This window comes from Coregonus clupeaformis, chromosome 11, assembly GCF_020615455.1.
Source record: "Coregonus clupeaformis isolate EN_2021a chromosome 11, ASM2061545v1, whole genome shotgun sequence".
Classification (NCBI taxonomy): domain Eukaryota; kingdom Metazoa; phylum Chordata; class Actinopteri; order Salmoniformes; family Salmonidae; genus Coregonus; species Coregonus clupeaformis.
The window spans coordinates 17,079,580-17,099,384 of record NC_059202.1 but is presented as its reverse complement, the minus strand read 5'-3'; the positions used below and the strand labels follow the sequence as shown (position 1 = coordinate 17,099,384).

General features: G+C 39.4%; 1 protein-coding gene across 1 annotated transcript; it reads left to right on the top strand.

The window, feature by feature from the left end:
* Nucleotides 1-1,078: 1,078 nt before the first annotated feature.
* On the top strand, nt 1,079-13,029 carry LOC121576636 (calretinin-like). The gene is made up of 11 exons (XM_041889942.1): nt 1,079-1,263; nt 4,728-4,804; nt 7,635-7,724; nt 8,030-8,110; nt 9,125-9,181; nt 9,931-10,008; nt 10,771-10,826; nt 10,944-10,983; nt 11,173-11,226; nt 12,433-12,504; nt 12,634-13,029. The coding sequence occupies exons 1-11, from the start codon at nt 1,170-1,172 to the stop codon at nt 12,748-12,750; spliced, it is 816 nt and encodes a 271-aa protein (XP_041745876.1). The 5' UTR covers nt 1,079-1,169; the 3' UTR covers nt 12,751-13,029.
* The last annotated feature ends 6,776 nt before the right edge of the window (nt 13,030-19,805 follow it).

Here is a 19,805-nt window from a genome sequence, read left to right as displayed (position 1 = left end):
TGATCATTGTTACATTCTTGACCATTGAAACACCATCTGCAGGAGTTTAAATGTATGTAAATTGTAATAAATGTATGTAAATTGTAAAGTATTTTTGTCTGTAATGTCTCTTTTGATATGTGTCAGACCCCAGCAAGACTAGCTGTCGCCTAAACCAGATATATCATTACCCTTGTCATGACCACTCATAACAAGTATGTTAAAAATTTGCATGGAAAATGCGTTTTCATAATTGTAAAGGAATATGTTTGTTGGATGCTCTGGTCCTCAAATAAATTTAGCCTAATCACTGAATCCTCCAGGGCTGTATGAAATGTGATTAGAGTGTGGATTTCTAATTAATCTGGCCTTGGTTTAATCATTTCACTGAAGCCCTAGTAATTGGCATTAAAGCTGAGTGAGTTGTGCATGCAACAGCTTCATGCAGTGCAGTGGCTGTACAGCAGAAGTAGGACAACCATAATTACTACTATGCGTCCTCAGTCCTACTACACAGACATGGCCCCTCCCTGGGCTCTGGTTCTCCTGACTGAGGATAATACCCAAGCCTTAGGGAAATTCCTTGGGACCAGTTTCTCCTACTGTGATTGTAAACACAGATGTGTCCATTGAAAACAATTAAACACACAGTAAGGATTAATACTATATTCAATGCCAGTCCCTCCCCATCTTCTACATGCATGCAAATTGACAATGAAAATAAAGGAAGGAAATTATACATTGAGGGAATTTGATGCAATTTTCTGCCCATGGAGCAAAACAATTCCTGCATAGATATCTCATTTCGATTTACATAATTTAAGCCAAATAGCCTAGAGATCTGGTTCTAGATGGCAGAGTTCAAAACCTGAACAGCGAACAAAAGGTTCAGTCCATTGAAGTTCTTTGGATGCATTCGGACCATTGAAGATCCCTCTCCGCATGAAACAGTGAGTCCTTGTACCATGCGCGTTTCCTCGAAGAAGCAGCGGAACAGAGACGAATGGAGGTGTGGGGGCGTTGATCTTGGTGTCACTGCGCCACCCGCATGGCTACATGGGAACTGCAGTCTCTGCTTTGGTTTAAAAGCTCATGCAGCGCGCTGGGGGGTTACAGTGTGGATTGTGGACCTACAGAAAAAAGGTTTGCACGGGATATTCTAGCGCAAAGGAGGAAAAGTCGTTGAGAAGATGGCAAACAAACCACAGCAGCCTCCTCAACTTCATCTGGCGGAATTGAGCGCCACCCAGTTTGTCGACATCTGGAACCATTTCGATACCGACGGTCAGTACTTGAACCTACTTGAATTTTACCCACCACTTTTCTTAACTAGGTATTGTTTCAAATGCAGATGAAAATGTAAGCTAACATGTCGAATTGAGTAGGTTACATAGGCTATATATAGTCCATCACATCTTTTGTTTTCCAAGTTTAAAAAAATATCATACGCTTATCAAGGCTTTTCGGTTGTTGTTATTTTCAAAGATGCAGCTTGGATATTGGGATAGCGTTGTCTAAAAAGTGTTGTATATCATAACTGAAAATAACTTTTGGCCATGAGGAAAAATCGTACGGTATAAACTGCTGGATGTTTTGAATGTAGATTTTATTTTTTTCATTTTGTGTGGAAAAGACAAGTAGTGCTTCACAAAAAATGCTGTCCATAAGCATTCTACTGCATTGACTTTCTTGGCAGTTAGAAAAGCAGCTGGAAAACTCCTGGTGTTACTGATGAGATATATATATATTTTTTTTAAATAATTTTAAAAAACCCTCTTCAACGGTTATTAATTGTGGGCACTATATTATATCCTTATAAAGGTTAGAATAGGTTACTGTGTATTAATTGATCATGGAATCCAATCAGATAAATGTAATACATCAGTATTACAATGTAAATCAGTCTGTTTGGTCGATCATTACGCATCTGACGGCTAGGCCATACCTCCGTGCGCTAAAGGATGGATGGGCGTGTGCCACACTCCGTCGTCCATATAAAACGTGTGTAGCCTAACCACACAATAAGTTCCATTTTTGTATAGGCCATATAAATAATTAGGCTACACTAACTTAACTGAATACTTAAATAAAGTAATCATATTATTCAACTGTATTGACTTATGAAGGTCCCGTGTAGCTCAGTTGGTAGAGCATGGCGCTTGCAACGCCAGGGTTGTGGGTTCGATTCCCACGGGAGGCCAGTATGAAAAAAAGAAATAAAATGTATGCCCTCACTAACTGTAAGTCGCTCTGGATAAGAGCGTCTGCTAAATGACTAAAATAAATAAATAAAGGATTAAACAAAATAAAAACATCTGGATGATGTTGTCAGGACCCAGGACAGACTCAGAGTTTCCATAGGCATCATAATTGATGGTTGGAATCCTGCTTTAGAAAGTTGCGTTTGAAATGTAACTAAATGTTTGAAAAGAGGAGGAAGTTTGTCAATCGAATTCCTACTGTTTACAGACATTTTCGCCATAAATAAAAGTTTGATCCAATAGTATTATATTAGTGTAATTCACGATACAGATGAAATCCTAACTAAACGGAGACAGGCTACTGTATACTTCCAGTATTATATGGAAGTTCTCAGCTCATTTCAAGCGCACGAGCCCACGCCCCTCCACACGCATTACCCCTCGCATCCTCTGAAAATCATCTGGGCATCCTCCCCAATTAATAGTGTTAACTGCACATTCTGTCCCGACCAGTTGTTGAAGCGGAATGAGAATCCTCAAAACGCGAGGAGTCTCTTGGATCACTATAAGTTCCCTCTGGGTGTTTATGTTCTCTGAGCGCAAACAGGGATTGGTGCTGTGGGTCCACCCTATAGGGCATATACTGCACTGTCTCTCTGGCTTGAGCATTTGCTGCAAAGACAACATGACATACGGATAGAGTAGGCCTACTCAGTGCATTTCTGCTCTCGTGCAAATAGGCCTAACAGGCTAGGTCAGAGAATCAGATCTTGGGATACCGACTTTGCTGTTGTCCATGGTGCTGAAATGATTAGGCGCACAAAAATGTTAATGAATATTTTTGCTATAGAGAACACACAGAGTTACTGTATATACCTGACGAATGTGTGTCTGATATTGACATTTCAGATGTGCATTATGATGCAGTTATAATTGTAAGACTTGGCATGATAGTGTAGTCCCCTTATAATGTATTATCTTGTAGCTCTTGCATGGCTTCTAAATCGGAATCCACCGGTCTTGTGGGGATTAGATAATCAGCTGGTATTTTTGAACAGTTCATCAAATTTATTGGCACTTGAAACACATAACACCATAATGATTCCCAATGTTTCTCAGCATTTGTTATTGATATTAGCCTAGTCCTTGTAAACTCATAGCATATAATTCTATATGTCAAAAAACTACTAAAAATGGCTGATGATAGGATAAGATCATAATGAGATGATAAGACATAGGGGTCAAACTAAAACAAGTCGAATAATGCATTCTGATTGCATGACAGTAAAGTGCTACTATTAAGTTGTTACATTCTAAGGGATACCTTTACTTTTAAGAATAAATAGGAAGCTAATATCAGATAATGTTGGACATGTCTGTGACCACAAAATGGGGACCTAAACCAATACAGTTGGCCACATTCTATTGCCACAATTGTTTAGATAAACATTCAGGATTCATTCATTGTGGATGGAAATTCTCCAATGAAATAGACCCCAAAAGTAAATGGGATCATTGAAAAATAATGGGACATTGCATTACATACTCTGGGCTAGTGTACTGTATATGTCACATTACCATACACAGCATTCTCTGCAATATACATGCTCACCTCCAGCTTGTTGGTGCCTAAGTTATTTACTAACACAGCTATATAAAGTTCATATTCATGATGATATTGGTAGGATTAAATCCGTTCTATATGGAGTAAGTCATGTTTTCTGTGTAATCCCATCGGGAGGAGAAGCACTGAGACGTTTCAGACAAATTCAGGGCCGTCACAAAATACAAATGTCCTTTGTAATGACATATACTTGTTCTTCTGGTAAATATCATACTGACTGCTTTCCCAGAGACTTCGGTACTCAGCCACTTGCAAATGTCACTAGGATCCACAGGCAAATTAATACACAGGCATTTGTAAGACATTTAAATCGTGACGCTGATAGGAAAGGCATAGTTGGTATTTGTCAAAAGCCACTATAATAACCATCTCACTAGTGTTGCTGTTTTTAAAGCTCTATCATTTCCTTAACCATTATTTATAGACATCCAAATAGTCCTGGCAATGGTGCAACTAGGCACAGATGGGAAACCCTCATTTATTTGAAGTTTGAAGTTGAGATTACTGTATCGATTTCTTACAGTGTCATGCCAGGCAGAGGTTTTTCCATTGTCTTTTCAAATAACTGGACTTAAAAGACTTAGAGGCAGAGAGAGAGAGAGAGTAGTGGTGCATTTCAAGACTGGGAGACCCCTTCAAGGGATTTAATGAAGTTATAATGGCAGTCATTGAGCCAGCCATCCAATCAGCCAGCAAGCAAGATACACTTGAAGAAACTGCTGTAAAACAGGGAAGTATTGGCCTAATTTGCTATCAAATGTAAGAGTATGTACAATCTCATTTCTCACAAATCACATTTATGCACATTTCACAGTGGTGCTATACTGTATATAACATGGTGATATTTGATGCTTCACAGTCTACCTGGATGTTAGATACAGTCTTGGGCTGATTGGTCAAATCACAGTTTTTTTCTGTTGCAGGCAATGGCTACATAGAGGGCAAGGAACTGGAACACTTCTTCAGGGAGTTGGAGATTTCACGGAAAGGGGCTGCAGTGGTAAGGGAATGATCCCTGGGCCTTGACTAAAGGCTCAATTCAATCAAACATGTCATAGCAATGTTCATATAGTATTTATGTTTACATAACTACTGCCATTATGGGATGTCTTAGGCCTATTCTGTCTCTGATGGGTCTATGTGGATTTTCTTTTTTACAGTACTTCATCCAAAACCATTTTGTAACAACATTTCTCTAAGGCTATTATACAGTATGCTACAGCAGATACAGTGGGGAAAAAAAGTATTTAGTCAGCCACCAATTGTGCAAGTTCTCCCACTTAAAAAGATGAGAGAGGCCTGTAATTTTCATCATAGGTACACGTCAACTATGACAGACAAATTGAGGAAAAAAAATCCAGAAAATCACATTGTAGGATTTTTAATGAATTTATTTGCAAATTATGGTGGAAAATAAGTATTTGGTCACCTACAAACAAGCAAGATTTCTGGCTCTCACAGACCTGTAACTTCTTCTTTAAGAGGCTCCTCTGTCCTCCACTCGTTACCTGTATTAATGGCACCTGTTTGAACTTGTTATCAGTATAAAAGACACCTGTCCACAACCTCAAACAGTCACACTCCAAACTCCACTATAGCCAAGACCAAAGAGCTGTCAAAGGACACCAGAAACAAAATTGTAGACCTGCACCAGGCTGGGAAGACTGAATCTGCAATAGGTAAGCAGCTTGGTTTGAATAAATCAACGGTGGGAGCAATTATTAGGAAATGGAAGACATACAAGACCACTGATAATCTCCCTCGATCTGGGGCTCCACGCAAGATCTCACCCCGTGGGGTCAAAATGATCACAAGAACGGTGAGCAAAAATCCCAGAACCACACGGGGGGACCTAGTGAATGACCTGCAGAGAGCTGGGACCAAAGTAACAAAGCCTACCATCAGTAACACACTACGCCGCCAGGGACTCAAATAATGCAGTGCAAGATGTGTCCCCCTGCTTAAGCCAGTAAATGTCCAGGCCCGTCTGAAGTTTGCTAGAGTGCATTTGGATGATCCAGAAGAGGATTGGGAGAATGTCATATGGTCAGATGAAACCAAAATATAACTTTTTGGTAAAAACTCAACTCGTCGTGTTTGGAGGACAAAGAATGCTGAGTTGCATCCAAAGAACACCATACCTACTGTGAAGCATGGGGGTGGAAACATCATGCTTTGGGGCTGTTTTTCTGCAAAGGGACCAGGACGACTGATCCGTGTAAAGGAAAGAATGAATGGGGCCATGTATCATGAGATTTTGAGTGAAAACCTCCTTCCATCAGCAAGGGCATTGAAGATGAAACGTGGCTGGGTCTTTCAGCATGACAATGATCCCAAACACACCGCCCGGGCAACGAAGGAGTGGCTTCATAATAAGCATTTCAAGGTCCTGGAGTGGCCTAGCCAGTCTCCACATCTCAACCCCATAGAAAATCTTTGGAGGGAGTTGAAAGTCTGTGTTGCCCAGCGACAGCCCCAAAACATCACTGCTCTAGAGGAGATCTGCATGGAGGAATGGGCCAAAATACCAGCAACAGTGTGTGAAAACCTTGTGAACACTTACAGAAAATGTTTGACCTGTGTCATTGCCAACAAAGGGTATATAACAAAGTATTGAGAAACTTTTGTTATTGACCAAATACTTAATTTCCACCATAATTTGCAAATAAATTCATTAAAAATCCTACAATGTGATTTTCTGGATTTTTTTTCCTCATTTTGTCTGTCATAGTTGACGTGTACCTATGATGAAAATTACAGGCCTCTCTCATCTTTTTAAGTGGTAGAACTTGCACAATTGGTGGCTGACTAAATACTTTTTTTCCCCACTGTATACTGTAATGCTGGTTTGATTTAATTGAGTGAAGGGAAGTGTCATGGCTCTGGTCTTTAATTACAACAGTAAGTTAACTATGTTTGGGGTTTTATTAGGTGAAACCAAAGGACCACAACCTCATGCAAAAACATATTTGACATAGTAATTAGTGTCATGTGAGTTTCCTGTACCAGGATAACAAGCAATGGCACAAAGGAATTCTACCACCAACTTTTACTGACAATAGTAAAGGTAGTATTTTGTTTGTTCTTTAAATCCAACAGTCACATGTTGGCATCTCCTCACTAATCAAGGTTGTGGTCTATTCTGGTAGGTGGTTAATTGAGTTCTGTAACAAGCCCTAGAGATATGAACTGATGTCTGTAAGCTGTCCAGTCCGTCTAGGACAGAGTTTCCCTAACTTTGTCCCCGGGACCCCAAGGGGTGCATGTTTTGGTTTTTGTCTAGCACTACAAATAATCAAAGCTTGATGATTAGTTGATTATTGGAATCAGCTGTGTAGTGCTAGGGGAAAAACCAAAACGTGCACCCCTTGGGGTCCAGAGGACCGAGTTTGGGAAACCCTGGTCTAGGACTACTACCAGTAATTAAAATGTGACTGATTTGTCCAACCAAGTGCTAATTAATTATTCAAGCAACATCAAAACAAAGTTCTCCAGAGAGTTCTCCCACAGATAGAAAATATAATTTTTCTTGGGAGGAGTCAGTACAATCATTTTCCTGTCACCACATCTCGTGTGTGTACAACAAAGGAATCAGAGAGCATCAGTAATCATGTTAGCTGGGGAGAAGAGGGTTGTCTGTTTAAGAGAGACAATCTCTTTGTCTGCCCAGTGTAGCAAGCACTAACATCTAAAACTACCTCTGTCACAACAATGTGAGTGACCACAGCCCTATAACATGAGAGGATGGTTTGCATTAAAAAACAACTGATCTTTACTGATGTTTATGTCATGACAAATTGTATTTGCGTGTATTTGTGTATGTGTTATAGGACCCATCAAACTCCACTTTCAAAGAGAAGATGAAGGAGTTTATGCAAAAGTTTGACAAGAACGCAGATGGGAGAATTGAGATGTCAGAGGTGAGCTGACATTTTTCCATGTCCTATTTCAGGTGATTAAGGATTTGAATATACTAGTGAGGAATATTCCTAATGATCTCAGATAGTTTGCATATCAATGCAGAAATAATCAGACACTATTACGGTAGATGTGTTCTGAAACTGTTGATGACTCAATGATCAATGCTTCATTCAAGTAATCTTTGTCTAAAAGATAAGATTCTATCATCTAACACAGTATTTTTCACACTATCAAACACAGAGAAACAAAAGTTTTCAATTTTTTTCCCCCTCATGAATCTTTCTTTCTTTCTTTCTTTCTCCAGCTGGCTCAGATTTTGCCCACAGAGGAAAACTTCCTGCTTTGCTTCAGAGAGTTTGTGGGATCCAGTTCTGAATTCATGGCGGTAAGTGGTGAAAATAGATGGTTTGAGTATTAAGAATGTGAAGACTGGTACAGGCTGTTTATGTGTGTTGGTGGGATTGGAAAGACAGAGCTACTGTAATAAGGCAGAATGAAAAACAACAATTAGACACAGCAATTAGAACCAATAACAATCCAAATGTTGGATTCCTTGCCTGGCCCAAATCATATTACTGAATTGCACTGCAATTGCACTGCAAAAACGTATCATACTCTAAGGTTATTTTTCTCTGTCATATGTGTCCTCTGCCAAGGGGAAAGCCACAATCACTCACTCATAGAGCAGACAAAATTTCAGAGACACTTGACAGCTCTGTCAGATTAGTCCTCATACAGTGTGAATGGAGAGAGTTTGATTATCAGTAATAACAGGAGGGACCATCCAGTCACCCAATGCACACCTATTATGTCAAGGGCAGGAAAAATGAAATGAGAAAGAGAAAATGAATATTTTTAATCACCAGGTGTGGTAGGAAGGCTTTTAAAAGGATTGAATGAGGAAGTACAAACTTCTATTTTCAGAGTCATATATTATAGATGTGCTTCTGTAATTCTCCACAGACCTGGAGAGGGAGGGCATATATCTTTGATAAGAGCCCTTTCTGGAAACAGGGACAGCTGCTAGATTAAAACATTAATTAAAATACATTTCTACCTCCTTGCCCTCTCACAATGTGTGGGAGAACGGAATTGAAAATCTGGAAAGTATAATGAAAACCCTAGTGTGATTACAGGAAGAAAAAGCTAACAATTACCAGCCACATAAATTGGAAATTGTTTTTTTGTGCTCTTCCTCTTCTTTTAAAAATGATCTCTGTCCCTCCAGAGAGTAATTAATGCATGTCACATGCAATCCAATTAATACAATCCAGTGTGAGTGGAGGAATGAGGTGGCTCTTTTAAAAAGTGATTGGTACTATTGTGGCAGCAAGTGATTGGCTGTGTGTAATTTTTGTTTCTTTTTCTAATGAGTGTGACTTTGTATTTGCATATATAGGCATGGCGACGATACGATACAGATCGCAGTGGGTACATTGAAGCTAATGAACTGAAGGTATGGTTTCTCACTTGTTAACGTTTTACTGCAGTGGGCTATATCAGGGTCACAGAGTGTTTCTTAAACACATCTACTTTGAAACCAAAATATACACCTCACACACATGGTTATGGGCTTAAAAAAAAGAAGACACCTGTACCATGTATGATACAGAGTTGAAATGTATTCAATGGGAAAAGGACATCCCAGCTGGCCAAACCCTCCCCTAACCCGGATGACGCTGGGCCAATTGTGCGCCGCCTCATTGGTCTCCCGGTTGCGGCCGGCTGCGACACAGCCTGGGATCGAACCGGGGTCTGTAGGGAGATGCAGTGCCTTAGACCGCTGCGCCACTCGGGAGGCCATAGTTGTTGTGTTGATGCAGTGAGGCAAATGGGGACAATGCAAATTCCTCTCTTAACGGCTGTCAGACGAGGACACTATACAAATCATGACTTGTAATACCACCCATTATGCTATTGTCTGAAACTCTAATTCATTTCTAAAGCATTTTCTGCTCTTATCTGCAGGGTCTTACTGTAACACAAGCTGGTAGTGATAGATAGAATGACCCTTTCTGTCAATAAAGGATCTGAGAATGTATGTGATACTTCCAACTCTATGTAAGCCAATACTTACATGACTGACGGAAAGCAATAACTGGGGCCTCTGGGCTAAAGTATAGACAAGCCAGGCTCGCTAAGGTCATACGATTGTTTTTGACCTATTAGTCGATTATAGTTTATTCACATTTCTCCACTCCACAGGGATTCCTCTCAGACCTGCTGAAGAAAGCTAACAGACACTACGATGACCAGAAGCTTCACGAGTACACACAGACAATAGTGAGTCTTTTCAGTCTAAATTAATCCCTTCCTGTATTGTGCCCAAACCCTTCCTCACATACTTATCTGAGAAGTAACCAACATCCTGCACCACAGAGGGTTCTACATGCAACCCAAAAGGGTTCTACGTGGAACCCAAAAGGGTTCTATGTGGAGCCAAAAAGGGTTCTACCAGGAACCAAAAAGGGTTCTCCTATGGGGACAGCTGCAGAACCCTTTTGGAACCCTTTTTTCTAAGAGTGTACTGTATGTATCTTTTGTCCTGTCATGCTGGTGGCTGCCATGTGGTTGAGTGGTTGGGAGTGGGACTCACAATGTCCTATGGGTTGTGTGTTCCTACAGCAGATGTGAAAACATCTGTTTCAACCTCAAGGCCTAAAGCTTGACCTGAATTACTCTGGGGAGAGAACCCATCTTTATTGTTCAGTCTTAGAGTTGACTAGCAACTTTTATGTACAACAGACTGACAGTGTTGCATGGTAAATAAAAATAATACATGTGTGATGAGCCAAACTTGCTGTCACAACTGGTGAAGGCCCCTTGCTTTAATGTCTCTCTCTCTCTCTCTCTCTCTCTCTCTCTCTCTCTCTCTCTCTCTCTCTCTCTCTCTCTCTCTCTCTCTCTCTCTCTCTCTCTCTCTCTCTCTCTCTCTCTCTCTCTCTCTCTCTCTCTCTCTCTCTCTCTCTCTCTCTCTCTCTCTCTCTCTCTCTCTCTCTCTCTCTCTCTCTCTCTCTCTCTCTCTCTCTCTCTCGCTTTCTGTAGCTCAAGATGTTTGATCTAAACGGAGATGGGAAGCTGGGCCTGTCCGAAATGGCGAGGTGACTGTCAGCAACTGAGAAGAAATGTTTATATTTCATGTGTGCCTTCAGCATCCAACACTCCTAACAAGTTTTTTCATGGAAATAATGTTATGTTCTCTGTTCTTCTCTTTTAAGGCTTCTCCCAGTTCAGGAAAATTTCTTACTGAAATTCCAGGTGAGGAGGGTGCAAGAGGAACTGATAATCCCTCCAAACAAATTTCATTTTCACAGTAATTTGGGCTAATAACATACCAGCAACATGATAATTAGATATTTCAGAACACAATCATTAATTTGCTATCTAACTCAGTAACATGATCCTGCTCTGTTACAATATGTTTTTATTTCAAAATGTGTTTTACAGGGTATCAAGCTGACCTCTGAGCAGTTCAACGCTATCTTCACATTCTACGACAAGGTACATTTTGATATGTGATTGGATATTCTAAAAGGATACAGTTTGCTATAGAGGTATTTAACCTTCAATCAGGCTTGGTGGATGACTGAGTTGTTTGTTATGACTGATTTCCCTCTCTGTTGTGAAAACAAATAAGCTTGATTGGTACACCTGCTGTTCATGTTTGAGTGTTGGTTGAACATGTTTGCCATTTGTGGCTGGGGATGTCAGATTTCAGGAACAAACTTCTGTTGTGGAATGTAGTAATGTCTTGGAATAATAGCATTACATCTGGCTTGGCATGTAGTCAATAGAGAGCTGACTTCAAACGAGTAAACCGCCAACTCATATTACTTGTGTGTTGTTGATACCCCTAGAAGGATGAATTGATTGAGATATATGGACTATTTGATTTGGCATTATTCAAAACCTGCACTGTATCTCTACCAATTTCTTGTCGTCATTGCTTTGTATAGTGACACATATTTAATTACATATACATTATTCTCTATTGAATTACAGTATGTTGCTACATTTTCCAACAAGAGAATGCATTATTCTCTATTGAGGGTTACATTTGATGTACAACATTTTCACAATATTGTAACTAACAATCCCTAAGACAACTATTACATCCGGAGGGCTTCAAATAGCTCACAGACTCGCTGAGTGAGAGGTTAGAGCCTGTGTCTTAAGTTTAACAAATATTTGCATGCCTATGTCTGGACTAGAGGCTTGCTGAGAGGACTGGGGCAGACACTCAATTATAAATGAAACAGTGTCTGTGTACACATGATATGTGTTAAACATTTATGTGCATAATTATTTCAGCGTTTGTTTCAACCTCCCCCTGCAGCTGAATCACTAGCAGCTGCTGTCACTGCTATGGAATTATTGGTAAAAAGAAGCACACCAGGTCAACTGAACACTAACATGGCTACAGTGCCAAAATGTAAATGTGCAGAGCTTTGAAAAAGACAACATTTTTGACAGCAAGCCTGTTTCCTCCGCCTTCCCAAAGAAACACCCCACCACTGTATCTTCAGTACCATGGCCCTTCCTCTCCACATTTCAAGTTATTGCTCTCGAGCAGCCATATACAGTACATATTTTGGATTCATGAGTGACATGTCAAGGGACGTGTACTTTTTAAAACTTCCATTGAAAGCAGGGAATTAAGAAAGGTTCTAATGCAGGCTTATGATACGTTACCCCTCTTTCTTCCAGGATGGAAACGGCTACATTGATGAGCAGGAGCTTGATGCTCTGTTGCGTGACCTCTATGAAAAGAACAAAAAGGTGAGATAATATTGAAGAATTGGAGTTTAACTCTCAATTCCCCATAATGTTGAATCTCTCATTCTAATGCATCATTACAGAAGCACCTGTATGGATAAGGGTGTCTTGTCTTCTCTAATCTTCTCTCAGGAGGTGGACACCAAAAACCTGACTGGCTACAAGAAGAGCATCATGGCCCTGTCGGACGGGGGCAAGTTGTACCGCTCAGAGCTGGAGATTGTGCTCTGCAGGGAGCCCATGTTGTGAACCCTGACAACCATCGCTGTCTGTTTTTTTACCTTCATGACCCTATCTGCCCATCCCCAGATCACACCCACCTCCAACTGCCTGACGACTGTAACCAGGTGCATGTGCCGGGCATTCCCTTCATGAGTTTTGAATGAATGTGCACTGAGAAGCATAAAGCAGCTCTCCCTCATGACCCCTGTCCCCACTCGTCCCTGAAGACTGACCCAGCTCTGACGTTGCCTTCGGCTCAATCCCTAAACTCTACATTTAACTAAATGAATAAAGATAATAAAGGTACTTCTGCTAATTATGATTGCAATGTGAACAGGAGTGGAATGAAATTGTCAGTTGGTAGAGCATGGCGCTTGCAACGCCAAGGTTGTGGGTTTGATTCCCACGGGGGGCCAGTATGAAAAATAAATAAAATGTATGTATGTACTAACTAACTAACTGTAAGTCGCTCTGGATAAGAGCGTCTGCTAAATGACTAAAATGTAAAATATGATACGATTATTTATTCTGAATGCTTGGTTTGACTTTCCTCCTCTCTTTTTTCTCCCGTATCCACCTTTTTAATGGGACTTGCGACAGCAAACGTCCCACTCTAAATCTTTGTCATACTTCTGACTTTTTATTAATGGGACTTGCGTAATGGGACTTGCGATAGCAAACGTCCCACTTTAAATCTTCTAAGAATTATTTCTAACTTATAGTTATTATTGGGCTCCCGAGTGGCGCAGTGGTCTAAGGCACTGCATCTCATTGCTTGGGGCATCACTACAGACACTCTGGTTCGATTCCAGGCTGTATCACAACCGGCCGTGATTGGGAGTCCCGTAGGGCGGCGCACAATTGGCCCAGTGTCGTCTGGGTTTGGCCGGTGTAGGACGTCATTGTAAATAACAATTTGTTCTTAACTGACTTGCCTAGTAAAATACATTATTTAGAACACTACTACTCTTACACCGTTTAAGATAGAAACTTTAAAATGTGTAGACCGGTCTGGAATAGTGTGCTGTTATACAACTTTTTGATAACATTTATACTTTTTTCAACTATTAAGCTTTTTGTTTTTGTTTTCATCCTCCATCAACTTTGAAGGATTTTCCTCAACATTCTAAAGGGGCCCATTGTGACATAATGACACCAATGTTCTATAGGTCGTTATCAATACAACATCACAATACGGTGCAGCGCTTTCAATTTGCCTGCTGGGGGGCAAGGAGACCCCCAGCTCCGCTAAAACCATTGACAACTGCGTGCCGTTTTCAAGGGATAATTGTTATAAGTATTTGGTTTTAATATCATCTTCTCTTGAAGAGCATAGTCAGAACTACACATTTCCGATTATTCCACATTAAGCAGCATCATCAGAGTTATAGAGCAAGTAACTGCATGCTTTTCATGATCAGTAAACATCAATTGATCATATATGTTCAGATACATGAGGGTAGCCTATCCATTTGGCATGTAGCTAGCTAGCTAGCTAGCTAAGCAAACAACGTGTAATTTAGCTTGCTTCCTCAGAGATTAGGCTTTTGGAAAGAGCTTGAGATCGGCAAGTCCTCGTCGTGGTAAAGTTGTCAGTTGGACTACTGTCATCACCACTATAGATGGCAAGCAAATCAAACAATATTTGGATATAGCCATCTTGTTTATCCCCTGAAAGTTAACTCGTTAACTAGCCATGTTGATGTGATGTGTTATTAGCTAGCTAACCAATTTGACGTGGTCCATCAGTCAATGTAGCCTATCATGTCTGTCAGCAGCAATCGTGATTAAACATTCTTAAAAACAATGTTGAAAAGGGGATAACATTAGCTAACTTCGCTAGGTAGGACTATGTTGGTTGGAGAAAAAAGTACATTAGGTGCACTTACCACTATGTTTAGCCAACTGTACAACATTTCTACCAGTACGATAGCTTGCAAAGTAAACATTATCAGCTAACAGTACATCGGCAAATGCGCCCTTCTGCTGCTTGACAGGCAGATCCCACAAAGGAAGGGAAATTAACCTAAACCACTCATACTTGTCAAGTATAGTTAACTTTTATTTTTTTAAACTCAAATATCCAATTAATGGTGGCCAATATTGAAAGATATCATGAGGCTACCCTCACATATCTGAAATTACATGATCACTTGATGTTTACTGATCATGAAAAGGATGCAGTTACTTGCTGTATAACTCAGATGAAAATATGCGTAATTGTTTTGCATGGAATAATCGGCAATGTGTAGTTCTGACTATGCTCTTCCTCAGCAGGAAAAATGAACGCTCTGCACCTTATTGTGACGTTTTATTGATAAAGACCTATTCTATTCACCATAAAACAATGTCACTTTTGACACAAATCAGCTACTCTGACCACTTTCCCAACAAATTAGAAAAAAGATCTAAGTCTGCTTCTCTGCTATTCAAATCTGAAATTAGAACAGAATGATATTCTACCAATCAAACAGTACAGCTGTTTTAGTAATTGCATTCCCAACAAGTTAGACAAAAACGAAGAGCGTATGAAATCTTCCTCTAATTCTCTGCTTTTCATACCTGAAATCAGAAAAGGAATAGCTTCTACCAATCATGAGGTAAAGCTGTTTTAGTAATCACATCAACTGCTTTCATTAAAGGAAAATTCCACTCAAAACTATATTTTTGTATTTGTTTCTTTAGTCCACTGTTTATACAGTCCCAAAATGTTTTGCATATCAGCAATCAAGTTTTGAAGATATAGAACATTAAAAATACATAAAGTGTATGTATGATGTGTTTTATCATACTGTGACACTTTCTGTATTTTGAAAGTTCTTTATCTTGAAAACTTGATTGCTGACATGCAAAAAAAATGAGACTGTATCAACAGTGGACTAATTAAACAAATACCAAAATGTATTTTTGAGTGGTATTTTCCTTTCAGCTAACTTCCCACTGTCATGTAACTTCGTTGGTGAAAGTTCCCTGGTTACCACAGCAACATATGGTCTCACTGAGCATTAACAGCCCTGTTTACTTAGTCTGTTTGAAGTGTCAGAATTATAATTTTCTACAGGTAAGAAGTCACAAACACATTAAGGTACACACACACCAGTACACACACACTCCTTCCATTGTCATAGTTTAAAGGCACTGAACCGATCATCGTCTTTGGCGACTTCAACAAGGATCTGCTATCCAGGTCAAGCAAGCCCATCTTGGCATTGTTTCACGATAGAGGGTATGCACAGTTGATACAAGCTGCTACCACAGAAAATAATTCCCTGCTGAATCCAGTGTTAATTTCTCCAACCACAACGTTGCCTCCATTCAGGTGTGCTGCAGACGTACTACAGCTATCACAACCCAATGTACTGCATTTTCACTTCAGACATCTCTCAGGTATGAATCTTGACCAAAACATTGATATCACATTTCACTGCTTGCATTAGTTCTTCCTTCATGTTAGTGTAAAAAAAACAAAAGTCAAAATACGTTGTGAAAGCAGAATAAATTTTTAACTGTCTACATGCTCATGGTAAAACAACTAAACTACAATTGCATTTCAAATAATGAATCTCAGATGTATGCTATGCTCAGTTAACTTGTGTGTCCCCCCTGGGGGCAGAGGGGTTCTGAATGAAGGCGTTCCCCCTTTCCGGCCAGTGGGTCCCTCTTCCCACTGACCCTCCTCCAGCCCAGAGAGGACTTAATGAACATCCTGCTGTCGTCCAAATACGTTGTGAAAAAATAGTTATTTTTTATTTAAAACTTCAACAATGCCTCATTGTCTTCTGTAATCTGTTATTACAGTTGTCATATACTGTGGTATTCTAGTAGGAGAGTGTATAAAAGTGTAGTAGTCTGGATGTAGTGATTTCTGATGAAATGTGTGATCTAACTGCTCCACAATCCAAAGTAATAAGGTTGATAAAGTAGTCTATCAAAGTAAGCAGACCAATTATTTTACAAAATTTAACTTTGACCATATTTAACTGCTTCGCTTAATTAAAATGTTTTAAACTTCTTCCACTACCACAAAAACACATTTAAAGAGTTAAAGCAAGTCCCACAAGTTTTCTTCATGGAAAATTACCATCTAGTTCATTTATGTATTTGATCTGGTGTTTCATCCTTATATTTTTATCCTGTTACATTTAGATTTTTTATGTTGCGTTTTCTGGCTAATATTGTTATAATGAGGATGTTATAGAAATCATTAATAAAATATATCTTACGATTAAGATTCTCTCATTTTTACTAGGTATTTTTACTGGGTGGAGAATGGGTAGCAAATAAGGAGAGCCCTACTGTCATTACAAGATATCTGGGAGGTACTGCAACCACACACAGAAACACTCACACATTTTTTATAATTACAAGAGAATACCTAGCCTGGTTGTAGTCTCTGTTCAGGTATTACTTTTACAATCCTTGGCACTCCGGTTTTTGGCAAATGACAAGAGTGGCAAGGAGTGGAATGTTAGCTAAAAAGACTGGTACCTGTATCAATTCCTAAATTTCCTCTATGGGTATTTCTGAAGCACGACTTCATATTTCTAGTAAAATCCCCTCTAATTGTGTGCAGATGCTTTTAAAACAAGCTTAATAATTCAGCAGTCAAACTTCCCTCTCTCACAGCAGAGCTTGTAGAAATTCCTATCAATTAATCATCACTATTTAAATCTTTCATTGAAAGCCAAGTTTTGCAGGAAAATACTGTTTTTTTTTAATCCAATGTGCAATGCACAGAGATGATCATTTGTGTTTGTAGTCATTTCTATGAGATACTGATTAACAAACCATATTAGTGTACTGTATATTTTAGTCAGAGTGCTACCTCAATTTACTATCGGTCTCCTTTGCAAAGAGGTATTCCAAATTCATGAAGACCAGGTTTATTTCCATATAGGTTTCACATATAAGGATGTCAATGAAAAGAGTGAACAAAAGTAACGATCTATGATACAATATTATTGTATGCTATTACTGTATGTTAAAATATCATTAAGAATCAGATAGACATGTTTTAGCTTTTTGAATCTGCAATCACCATCCTTATCTTAACTAATAACTGACATTATGACTAGATATCAGACACATGCAGAGGAGAACAAGAGAGAACAGCTTCATATATAATGATAACTCTAATTATTTAAACATATACTGTATGAAAGGAAACCTGGTGTTTTATTAATGTACTCTTTAAATATAGCTCATGTGAATTAAATAACTCATCGAATGGATGTCCATGCACAGTATATCCACTGAGTACCACACACACAAACACCAATACACACTCTGGTGACTAAGACATAAATACTGAGCCTGTTTACAAATTAGCCTTTTTACTGTACAATATACTACAAAATAATATATATCTGCACCACAGGAGGCTGCTGAGGGGAGAACTTATCATAGTAATGGCTGGAATGGAGTCAATGGAATGGTATTAAACACATGGAAACCATGTGTTTGATGTGTTCGATACCATTCCATTGATTCCATTCCAGCCATTACTATGGGCCCGTCCTCGCCAATTAAGGTGCCACCGGCCGCCTGTGATCTGCACATGGATGGTCCTGTGAGTAAAACAAACAAGTTTGAAAAGCTTCATCTCAAAAGATGGTTTAAATAATGAAATATGTACATATGTAGAGGGAAGGGGCAAGCTGGTAGACAATGCCCAATTAAAACAAAACCACATTGGGAACATTTTGAGGCCTGGCCCATTTCCAGTGATAATCACTGAACCAGCACAGGACAACTAACACACTGTAAATTAAGTCAATCATTTTGTCTAACACTGCCAACATGCCATCAGCACATGACAGAGGCATTTCTAAGCATCCGACTGCATCTTTGATAATTGCACACAGGCAATCCATCTTTATCCTAAGGGGCTATGCTCCCACAAACCCATAATGCATTGTAATACATTTGCTATGGACTTAGGCCATCCCAACACATAGCTGCTTGTGTGGTGATATACAAGATCCAAAATAATAATGTTGACCTACAAAGGCAATACGTAAATCCAATAATACAACAGGATAGTCTATATTCTCTCAACTTCGATTATGTTTACACATTCATTGTGGTATCAGAGCTTTTCCACAACTATTCCTACTAAGATCCATTCCATTTTCCACACAGATTATAGATGACAATATTAAAATAGCCTTTCCAACAGATTTGCTGTTTCAATCTGAGAGGAGAGGCAGACTAATATGGAAGCAGACAGGAGAGGAAGTCATGTGGGTGATGGTGAGCTAGAAATACAGGATGGGGGAAGAAAGGGAGAGGCTTCTCAGAGATAGAGGTACACTTACTCTTGCTTCACTAACCCTAACTCACACCTCACTTTTGCTATACACAGCGGAATGCATTCATTCCTTCCTGCATGAAAATTTAATCTGCAATGTCATCACTCAGTCATAGAAAAAGCCCTCCGAACATCTCTCCCTTGAATTGAGGGAATCTCTACATTTATTGCATTTACAAACATTCACACACATCTATTTCACTGTTATAATCTATGGACTAATATTGCATCTAATATTCTAGATCATAAGGATACATTTTTTGTAAAATGGAGTGATAAAGCCCTGAAAGACACTGCAAAGAGTGGACATGGTAAGCTACAGTAATAATTTGCATGCATTGGTAGAAACCTTATTTTTCAATGGTAACACTTATAGTCAATGCAACCAACAAATAAAGCATTCCAGGTAAAGTTGTGTATGCTTGACTGCCATTGGGGTTGTGCTCTGTATAACCTAATCGATCTTTGAATGTGAGAGATTTAATGACAATAAAGAGCTGATTATCAACTTATTTAAGATGTCAACATTTAAAGTAAGTACACTGGGTGGGCTGATAAATAATAAATACAATAGCATTACAAACCCCTATTGAAATATTCTGAAAAGAGACCTTGTTTTTGATAAACCACTATGATGCTGTATAGCCACCAAATGGCCAATACTGTGTATTACATGCTACTCCCAAACCTGCAGTGCACTCAAAAAGACTGAATTCTGATTGGTTACGCTGCAGGCGGTAATGCACCATAACGTTGGATGCCAACCGCCGAT

What these genes read in the sequence shown, in the direction of transcription:
- LOC121576636 (XM_041889942.1), top strand. Translation starts at nt 1,170, where the DNA reads ATGGCAAACAAACCACAGCAGCCTCCTCAACTTCATCTGGCGGAATTG. An exon ending in CACGGAAAGGGGCTGCAGTG is followed by an intron (nt 4,805 to 7,634) that starts GTAAGGGAATGA and finishes TATGTGTTATAG; the next exon opens with GACCCATCAAACTCCACTTT. An exon ending in GGAGAATTGAGATGTCAGAG is followed by an intron (nt 7,725 to 8,029) that starts GTGAGCTGACAT and finishes TTCTTTCTCCAG; the next exon opens with CTGGCTCAGATTTTGCCCAC.